Here is an 11208-nt window from a genome sequence, read left to right as displayed (position 1 = left end):
AAATATTACGGAAGTAGGGAAATGAAGATAAATATAGTCTTTTCCAACCCTTGACTTCTATAACGTTAATAGTTAATCTATAATATGATGAAATGGGATCTAAATTTTAGTTTATTGGCAGAAAAAAAAACCATTTAGGTATGAAATTAAGGGTGTTGCCCGGGCAACTGGGGAAACACCTCCCTACGTCCGCCACTGCACTGAAACGAACGCGATACCCATATACTATATAAACTATCAATTATTTTTATAGCAAGGAACTTGTTGATTGCACTTTTGTCCATTAATGTAGGAAAAAATTGTTTTGTCGAAGTTGATAATGTAAGCTATTCACATTAAATTAATAGGATAGTTTTATGTTAACATTATTGCGAAAATATCAAGAAACAAAAACAACAGTTGTTGCTGAATGCAACCGGCAAAAATAAACCGGGAAAGGGGGTCCTTTCAAATTGAACAGGTACTCTGTTCATTCTAAATTAAGCAATTTATTTCCTCTGTCTCTTTTGTATTGTCTCACACTAGGCATTATTCGTACATAAGATGATTCGCTTTAGTAGTGGAAGCGAACTTAACTTTGATAAGTCATTTCGGCCAAAATAGTCGCGAATAAACAATCTGGAGAGATGTTTCAAAGACCGGGGAGTATCGTTCATTGTAATCAGGTGTGATCTTAGAGGCTCTTGCAGCCTCTCGAATGTTGCCATTGCTGTCATAAAGACAAAATATATCTGATCCTTCAATAACAACACTCGCTGTTAATCAGAATCCGCAATTCTCGCTACACATGCTGTCCATGGCTTCCAAATCGTTATTGAAGAAGCTTTGCAACTTCAGCAAGACGTATTCCATCGGTGTTTCCCCACTTTCTGTCTGCGCATTTAGAGTTCGCTCCATTTCAACCATTTCCGAATTGCACATTGCACTGAGACACGCGCGCTCATCATTTCCGTGTGTTGGTACGCGCGCGTTTTACTAGTGAATGCGGGTCAAATTGTACTATGGAAACGGCAATAATAAACATTCAATTGAACAGCTAAAACGAAGAAGATCGTTTTATACTGACCACATCTGCTATTATTAACTAGAAATCTAAGAGAATTTTTAAATGGATATGCCAAATGGTAAGATAATTTACTTATGTAGTATTTTTATTATATAATACTGTAATTGCATGAATTATTAAATTGATTTAGGCCTATATACTGTACAAAAATTCAGTTTCATTTCTTTTGTTATTAAGGTCCTGTGCATAAGTCTGGGATCCGTCGTAGACATGAACCGAACAACCGAGAGCGCTCTCTCGAATTACCGTCATCGTTTAGAAGACCTAAACAAGTTCCAGTAAATTCAACAAATGATTGTGATGCTGGAACAATCAGAAACTTGCTAGCAAGTGCCCGTTCTGAGATTCAACGGTTTACTGATCTGATGTCCGATTACGTCGACTTAGCCGATATAAAAATTTACAAGAACCACCTGCTGGTGCTTTCTCCGGAGGAACGACAGATGAAAAAATACAATATTATGAAAACAGACGTCGGATGTGTGCACACGCATACGAAATGAGTTTGAAATCAAGAAATCGTGATGAAAATGCGAATAATTTACAGATTTTCCCAGATCCAGATGACGGTTTTAGAAAGAGATATTTTCTGAGAAAAGAAATGAGGATGGAAATGAAACGCGAAGCAGAGGAAGAATTTGCACAGCTATGCGAATACATAGTTGAAATCAGGCAACGCAAATTTAATCGTGCTAATGGTGTAGCCGATGTTCAAGAAGTTGGACATTCCCGCTCAAATGAGGAGTCACATGCGTTACTGACTAGACGACAGTTAGTTGAGAGCGAAGATAAATAGAGCAATGGATCATAGTGCTACGAACCAACACCAAGGAGATGTAGTGGCACGTCGTGACGAGACCACGACGCCAGCCATTGATGGTGATAACGCAACAGTAGGCAGTAATCAACAGGAAGGTACTACTTCCCAACCGTTGGCGAATTCGTGTGCCGTGGCTTCGACGCGGATCTGGCGATGGGCACGCAAGCATCGACGGCGAAACAGCAGAACTATCCCGGATGCTGCAGCAGACAACCAATAGTGTTTTTTTTTTACTTTCATGATATTTGTATTTCAGAATGTGAATTAGACAAGATTTCATAGCAAAACGAGTTTTAAGTATTATTGTCCACACACAAGAAGCTGGAAATAATTCCAAAATCAAAAGCTTAACATTTCCTCACTTTTTCCTCAACGTAAACAAACACCTATTTCGACAAAACAGTCTACTGTAATTTTATAGATAGCCAGCGACTCCAAAGAACCTCGGCCCTCGCAATATCTTGTTTCTGAAAACAATACTATGCGGGGATCGAGGTTCTGTTACATGAACATGGTATACCAATTATTTATTCGACCCAACTCCCCACCCTTAAACTCACTCATATTATAATACTAGCAATTATACCCGCCCCAGGGCGGGTTTCAAAATTAGTTTACAGCCTTCTCAGTACATAACACCCGACGCCATGAGTATCTGTCTATACTCGCCAACCTCCACCCCTCTTCAATAACACCCCATACTCTTTCTTAAAAACAAATTCTTCCCAGTGATGGACAAATTCAATTCAACCTAAGCTTCGAATTGAGAGGAGTATGCATAGCTACGATGGGTCTAATAATGGTTAAATGGTACGTTGTAAATTGTGTAAATGAATAGGTGTCATATTGGCTGATAATTAAAATATGTAATTTAGATACTGCGGTCCCCCAGCCTTCTTTCTCCTTTCACCACCCCAGCCACCAACAAACCTTGACTCCTCCCCTGGACAGTTCAAATTTAGTAACTTTCCTTAGTACAATCCAATCATATAGGCTACTTCACTAAGCTAGTATTTTCGCTCCTCCTCCCCCTACTACACTACACCCCAGTACAAATTATGTTATTATCACTCCCAACCCATAATTCCTCAGTGGCAGTTGTCAAATACAGTTTCGGTCATGGTGCTATAGGCCTACATCCCCACCCCAACCTCCCATCCGCTTCCCAGGGATGATTAAATACTTTAACATTTTCCAACCACAATTCTGGTGTAAGCAAAATCCCCACTATCCCCTGAACCCAAACCCTATCTCCCAACCCCACTCTCCCACAATGGGCGTTTTTCCCTTGGAGGATTGGTGGTGTAGTTGAACACAGTAACAGTAAACAACGTTTGTATGTTCACACAGGAATGGATGTTTGTACTGAGACAATCCAAGAGACGATACATAGCTGGATATGGTTAAAGTACTTTGCTAAATGTGTAAATGAATAGGTGTCATATTGGTTAATGAATAAAATATGTATATCTATATACGCCTTGCTGAGGATAATTAAAATACTGTAAAACTTTTGTAGTATAATTTTACAATTCAATAGCCTACAACCCCGAGCCCTAGCAAAAAATGACATCACAAAGCACCACACCACCCCCGCCCACCCCTCCCACCCCTCCCACAAAAACCCCAGGAGTCAGGGGAATTTTTTTAAATGTAGTTTAAAACCTTCCGGGTACAATTGCCATCATTTTAATACCCCATACGTATGGTTACGTGCAGAAACAGAAATTTTTATAACGAACAAACATCGAAAGTGGGGGGTTTGACCACATTTTGGTCCCTAACTTGGATCCTAGGTGGCGGATGATGTTGAAATATAGCTTAGAACATTCCCGGTACAATTGCGGTCATTTTGATACCCCATATGTGAGATTATGTGCAGTAACAAAATTTTGTATAACGAACAAACAAACAAACAGACAGACAAACTCTCTCACTTATAATATAGATATTAACCATTAACGTTATAAAAGTCCAGGGTCTGAACAGACTGCAGTGTAACATTAACCAGCAGTACAAAATACCGTGCATAATTTACCGGCGGTCAGCATTTTTGTTTTGTTGACTGTTTGGATTGCTTGTGTGGGTGGGAAGATACGAAAGAGGACTACAAATTGTGTTCGTGGTAAACCCCGTCATATGGGTCGTTGATTTCTCCATAATCATTGCATTTTGCCGGGGATTCCCCATCATTTTTAAATAAATAGGGTACTACGGAAATACTTAAAAGTATTTCCGTAGTACCCTATTTATCTTCATTTCCCTACGTCCGTAAAATTTGGGCGAATTTCCGTAATAATTACGGACGTTACGGACTTTGAAATAAGTGTTGCTTCTTTTTCATATTTTCTTTTCTGGAGTGTCGTTGTACAGTGGAAATTTTGGTTTTACTGACTTATTTAGCATTTATTTCAAAATAATTCATACAGTAATTGATAATAATTCAATTTATATTAAGTGATGTTAATTGCTAGAATTTATTACATTACCGGAAGTACCTTCGTCGGGGACCTCCTCTAAACTTTCGCATTGAACGCAAATAAGTTTATCCTATTGTTTGTCGCTTGTGTTTTACCGGCGGAAAAAACAGGCGTTTATACAATCTATTTTGGTACTGTAGCCCGATACAGGCCCGTAGCCAGGGGGGGTTTTTATGGTTCGGGCGAACCCCCCCTTTACAGCGAACCCCCCTTAACCAACTGCGAACCCCCATCCCCGACATGTCCAATACCTCACCCTCATCTCCAAAAATCCTCCAAATACGTGCCCCACAGTACAAAAAGTTGTTTGTAAATTGAAAAATTCGTAAACTTGTTCGTGAACCTTCTTCTCTGTATGAGCGTCAACTAGTGATACGTGTCTGTAAATTTCTAAAAGCTGCAAATGAATTGCCGATTTTAACCTGAAAAATAAATGTTTGGTCCCTGCATGTAGCATGATATTGACGCGTCTCATAGCGAGCTGGCGCACGAACGATTCGTACAAAGGACACCGCCAGACAAACTGCGTACCTATAATTGTTTAGATCACTGGCAGTCAGGCAGCATGCATAAAGTATATAGCCTTCCGACGTACATCAGTATTTATGTGTGACTATGAAGTATAATGTATCATAGAGGATTATAGTGAATATTAATATTTTACACTATAATATCTATGGTATCAAGTACTGTAGTTCACATTATGGCATCCGATTATTTTTTTCTAGACCACCAGCCGATACGTACTAAAATGTATCAATATCACCTATTTACATATTTATATTCTTCAACAAATTTCTGTAAATAAATATTATAGATAGAACTAGCAAATAGCATTTGCCTTCGCCCAGTGTGCTTTTTTCGGGGCTGCTCCTAGATATACGTTCGCATTGAACTTGAACGCAAAACAAAATACGGAGTAAATGATCAAACAATCGGCGGTTCCGCACAGAGCACGCGCATCTAACATACGGCAACAAATAGTTATCGTCATTTAAATTATCGACGTGTTTGAGGAGGAGGAAAAAAGTACGATCTTTTTGCTCATTGGTTATATAGCATGCTGCACGAGAGTGTCTTTTCCGGCCATCTAGGGGTGTCATTTAACAAAATTCGCTTCGCATCAGGGAGGGGGGGGGGGGGTTGACCCAAATATTTAGTGTCCGAACCCCCCCTTGACAGATCCTGGCTACGGCCCTGCGATATAGAGTTTCATTTCTACTAATCGTGAATTTTACGTGCAAGAGTATTATTTGCGACCATGGGGGGTGGGGGGGGGGGGTGCGACTATGACGAAAATACTCACTACCTGAGGATTCTTGGGCAACCCCCTTAAAATAGTCCTGCGACCGCCCCTGCTAGTTGTCGGCGAACCGGTTGAGAGTGTCATGTCGGTTAAATATCCATGCAGCCAAATTGCTTACAGACGGAATGAATGGTCGTAATAGCGTTATTTGGCAAGAAGTCCACAATCTCGATAATTTTCACCGTACACTTTCGTATGGCCAGCAACTCTGAATTGTGACAATTTACATATCTTCTTATCATCAATATTCACCATCATATGCATGTTACGCGCTAGTAGGCCTATTCGTTTCATTCTTAGATCGATATATTTTACTTTTGTTCTTTCTTTAATTTCCAATGGATCTCAGCGTGCTACAATATTACAACGGTTACTTCCTTTGTGTTTTCTATTTTAGGAAATAGACCACTTTAAACAAATCTAGACAGTGTTGATTTTATAGACTATTATAGCTTTGTAATTTTTAATGTGATTTTTTTTTCTCTATACTATATTTTCATCGTATGCACCGTCATTGTTCTGAGTGGTACCGACGAAAAGACTTTTTCTTAGGTGCCACTAAATGAATGAAACTAATTTATAGCTCCGGGTGCCACTAAATGTACGGATTTGATTGTAAGGTACACATGTTTACAATTAAACAGCGTCACATTCAAAATACAGACGTTGAGGGGAGCAAACATGAGCCACAGAACACGATCAATCCCATGAATCGTTTTTACCGGAAACCAGCCTTTTTAACCTAAAGACGTCAAGCATGGTAGGTTCGGAAAATTGAAACACAATTTAATGAATAAAAAACGTACAATTGTACTTAAGAATAAATGTTTTATTATCATTTATATTATATTTTAACATCAGCTTGATTGTATTAGGATTTGTAGTACTCAATTGATTACATTTTTAACAGTTAATTAAGGTAAAACAAAATACTCCTACTCCTCCTAGGCTAGCTAGGCCTAGGGGCGCTAATGCAGTTTCGTACCCACCCCTTAAAATTACTCAAAATTATTTCAATACTTCATCTAGCCTACTCATGAGTTGTCTACAGCATTCAGCAAGCATAAAATGGTAAAATATCGATAATTTCTTATTTATAACTATTTTTAATCAATTAATAATTGAGCACCCTTCAGAAATCCATCGCCAGCTTAGCTTCGCGAAAATCATCGCTAGGCCTGCCAATGAAAGTACGGAGGCCTCATAGGGCATCGATCGATAGAGGACGCTGTTATGATCATATTATGGCGATAATAAAATATTTTTTACATGTTCCTCGTGAAACGGATTTTAAGTTTTTTTCATAAAGAAATATTTTGTGTTTAATTATGTTGTTAATTTTTAGAAATTCTATTTATTTTGAATGTTGTGTGTTATTGTCTTGTCAAATTATATTTTTTGTAAGGGTCCCTAATGATCAGCTTCGGCTGGATGGACCACCCTCATAAAATATTGTTGAAATAAATTAATGAATAGACATGAAATGATGTATTCAGTGTCAGCAGAAGTAAAATAAATTCTAGTAATTGATGGAAAACATTTTTATTATAATTATTGTATTACTGTACATTACATTTCAATAAATTATATCTTTCTGTTTTTGTTGCATTTCCTATTTCCATGTATTTGAAGAGGTCTTTCATAGGTGAATAAAAAATGTTAATTAATAATAATATACTTCTATAAAATCTTAAAAAAGGGAAACCATTAGCGTTTCTAGTATAGCTAGTGATAACAAATACTAAAACAATTAATTCGTCATAGCTTGATTATTGTGTTATAACATTAACAATGTAACTCAGGAATGAAGTACTGTAATTCTTTTTATTCATTTCATTTATTTATTTGACCTACAAACCATAATGTAAAATAAACTAAAACAGAGGAAAATTGGTCAGTACTTATATCTTCAAGAGTCAGCAGTTCCATATTTATCTTCTTTTCTGTGTGAAATTCTACTAGTAAAATGAAAGAACAAATTAAAAACATAACATAATTATGATGATACCCACAATGATGAATACAGCAATTGTATAGTATTTCTTTTCTTTATTAAAAATACGAAACGCATGTCGGAAATAATGAAAATTATAATTATTTGGTGCGTGCTTTAAACGTTAGTAACTACGCCCTCTAAAGAACGCAACTGTTTACTCTATAGAGTTAATGTCCTGTGAGGCCTCCGTACTTTTATCGGCAGGCCTAGCGATGATTTTCGCGAAGCTAAGCTGGCGATGTATTTCCGAAGGGTGCTCAGTATTAATTGATTAAAAATAGTTTTAAATAAAAAAGTATCGATTTTTACAATTTTATGATTGCAGAATGTTGTAGACAACTCGTGAGTAGGTTGGATGAAGATTTTGAGTAATTTTAAGGGGTGGGTACGAAACTGCATTAGCGCCGGCCTAGGTAGGTCGTAGCTAGTAGGCCTATCACGTCCATTTTATTTGATTGCCGTGACCGGTAGTTTAGAAGTGTGAGTTTGTGTACGTAGCCCGTAGGTCCTAGCCTCGACCTAGTACCTGCTAACTAGAGGTAAGGCCTAGGTTAGATGGAGTCTATTGTTGCTCACGCTAGCCATTCCATTCTTCTTTTCGGAAATGGCGATCAACATTATTGATTTCGCCATCATGCCAAGCTTCAAACAAGACAATTAATTATAATATTTATTATTAAGGTTTAAGAATTTTATTTCTTTATTCGAACATAAAATCATAGGATAAAAACACAATAAAGTACCGAGAGGGCAAATTTATTTTCATTGTGGTCCTAAACAAATCACTATTAAATAATCATCCATACTAGGCCTAGCCTAATATTAATAAAGGAAGATACTTTGTGTAGCCTGGAAGAGATTTCCTAGCTGGGCTATTACAAATCGAGCCCCAAAATGCCACCGATATTCTTTTAATGATTATTTTCTGTTATTTAATTGTTTTTTTCTAATGATAAACTTTTTGTTTATAAAAAGCCTGATTTTTGTTTGTTTCACTTCAGGACTAACCTAGTCGTCCTGTACTATTCTGAACCACTTTATTTCAATAACATTGGAAAAAGTGGGATTTAAAAATATTTGCAATTACAATTTTGACTTGCAGGTGTACAATCGATTTGTAGAGATCGGCCGTGTGGCCTTCATCAACCATGGAGTAGAAGGTGGCAAGCTGTGTGTTATTGTTGATGTAATCGACGGAGCTAGAGTAAGTAGTTGAAATATTATTTTTTGAATGGGAATGCCATGCACTTTCCTAGACAAGATCTAATCTGTTTTATCCACATTTTGGTGACACTATTATGCATGCTATTATGTGTGCTTGGCTTAGCAGTTGATAAAAGGCTGCTAATTCGTGTTAACAAAGGCCTAAGAAATGTGTTGAATACTACAGTATAAAAACTCAGTGAAATAACATTGTTTTTGGGAACAATATTATTAATATTTTCAAAATATACAGTATAAAAAACGACCAGGATTTGTTACCATGCCTACTGGTCCAGTTATACACTCAAAATTAACACCACTGCCTTGTACAATAAATTTTATTTTTAAAATAACTGTTCAGGCTCTTGTTGATGGTCCATGTTCAGATGTGAAACGTCAGGCCATCAGCTTTAAATTGCTACGACTGACTGACATTGTCGTCAAGTTACCACATTCAGCAAGGACAGGAACCGTCAAGAAGGTGTGGAACAAAGAAGAGGTATGCATAGCTAGGCTTGCGCTGTCATTCGCCAACGACTGGGGAATCACTTTACAGAAAAATGTTTGATCATTCCATAAGAAAACAATTGTGCAAGCTAATCTTGCACCAATACAAATAGGTCCGCATGAACAAATATCAGGTGTGCAAGGTAACACTTATTATGTATAATTTTTATAAGACCCATATCGAAAATTTATGTGACAAAATGTGGGTCCCATATAAATGGTCCTCAATCCTTTAAAAACATATGGATTGGTTTGAATGAACTCTACGGTACATACAGGCTCTGTATTGGAATAAATATGAGTAAAAACTGTGTGTTCATGTAGATTGGCCCATAGAGCATGCACATGCTCGTTCCTAAAGGAACCTATATGTTACATTATTTTAATATTACTTTGCACTAAGTATAGAGGTATTACAAACATTTATTGCATATTTTAGGTTCAGAAGAAATGGGAAGCTACAGTTTGGGCACAGAAAATTGCAGCAAAGAAACGCCGAACAGAGCTGACAGACTTTGAAAGGTTCAAGTTGATGAAAGCTAAACAAACTGTAAGAATGTTTTGCTTATAGGGCTACTGTACTGTAGAAATGTTTTCAATCATTATTGTCTCTCAAATTAATTGCTGTAGAACCGATTCAGTTTATGGGTTAACCACCACAAATTAGTCCTTCACCTTGGTTGCTAATAAACGTCACCATTGACTTTTGTGCATTGTGTGAATGATGCTAAAGTCAAACATAAATATAACCTCAGACACAATCACTCTCTATACCTTTTACTCCAACCAATAGATCTTATCAACTACGGAGTATTGCATGAATGGCGATGCGGTCGGTGCCCCCTCACCTGTTTTGTCATGACAGTTTTTTCATTTCCGTGACTTTATTTTGGGGTGGGCTGAGGAACCCTTCCTCCCATTTGGGGACCGACTCATGGTAATTGTTCTATACAGTATATGAAAATTAATCAAATATAAAAACAAAATAATCAACAGATAATTTTTAATACTTGTTAATAACTTAAACACATGATTCACAGCGCATATTTATATTTTAAAATAACATAATAATTATATTTAAGATGACTTTGTTTATATTTTAATGTAATTTTTATATTTTGTGAACTTGTATTTTAAATATTGTAAATTTAACAATGCTTACCATGTTGCAGTAAAGAATTTGAATACTAAAGCTAATTTATACATTTTTTTTTTTCTATAGCGATCTCGCATCATCAACCGTGAATTTAACAAACTAAAGAAATCTGCTGGAGCTGCCAAGTAATTTTCTAGAGATTTACATTTGTTGAATGTAAATTTGGTAAAGAATTAAAATATGTAAAATATTCCAAAAAAAATGTGTTCTTTGTGTTGATTGTTGTTTGTGTATTTTTAAAATCATTTTCCTCTATAATGATAACTACCATCCTGCTATTGACGAGTTCACAAAACAACAGAGGAAATAAATTGCCAAATAGATCAACAAATCCTAGAAATGCATCTGCCCATTGGAAATGCATTAATTTTCTATTAGAAAACTCACTAAGCCAATTTGTTGATTTTCTACTAGACCTATATCAAACAGCAGTCTAGACTTGCCATCAAGGTGTTGCTTGTATCTCTCACCATCTTGTTGTAACCTTTTCAAATAAATATGAAAAGCAAACATCAATTTGAGAAAAGTTGATGAAACCAAAACTAGGAGACTATTGCAAATTCCCTGGGATGGCAGAAGTTGGAAACAGACATCATCCCTAAAACTCTGGACTAGCATGTGATAGGCATGGGTTCGAGGTTATCTGTACCATACTAATTGCATCCTTAGGCAAG

The 11208-nt window shown here is 36.7% G+C and overlaps 1 protein-coding gene across 1 annotated transcript; it reads left to right on the top strand.

Moving 5' to 3' along the window:
- Positions 1-6387: 6387 nt before the first annotated feature.
- On the top strand, positions 6388-10736 carry LOC140056237 (large ribosomal subunit protein eL14-like). The gene is made up of 5 exons (XM_072101535.1): positions 6388-6432; positions 8771-8872; positions 9233-9370; positions 9818-9928; positions 10601-10736. The coding sequence occupies exons 1-5, from the start codon at positions 6430-6432 to the stop codon at positions 10661-10663; spliced, it is 417 nt and encodes a 138-aa protein (XP_071957636.1). The 5' UTR covers positions 6388-6429; the 3' UTR covers positions 10664-10736.
- The last annotated feature ends 472 nt before the right edge of the window (positions 10737-11208 follow it).

This window comes from Antedon mediterranea, chromosome 8 (assembly GCF_964355755.1).
Source record: "Antedon mediterranea chromosome 8, ecAntMedi1.1, whole genome shotgun sequence".
In the NCBI taxonomy this organism is placed as follows: domain Eukaryota; kingdom Metazoa; phylum Echinodermata; class Crinoidea; order Comatulida; family Antedonidae; genus Antedon; species Antedon mediterranea.
This window is presented reverse-complemented; position numbering and strand designations above follow the sequence as displayed.

Excerpts from the sequence above, each read along its gene's own strand:
- LOC140056237 (XM_072101535.1), top strand. Across the intron at positions 8,873-9,232 it reads ATGTAATCGACGGAGCTAGA|GCTCTTGTTGATGGTCCATG; the intron begins GTAAGTAGTTGA and ends ATAACTGTTCAG. Across the intron at positions 9,371-9,817 it reads AGGTGTGGAACAAAGAAGAG|GTTCAGAAGAAATGGGAAGC; the intron begins GTATGCATAGCT and ends TGCATATTTTAG.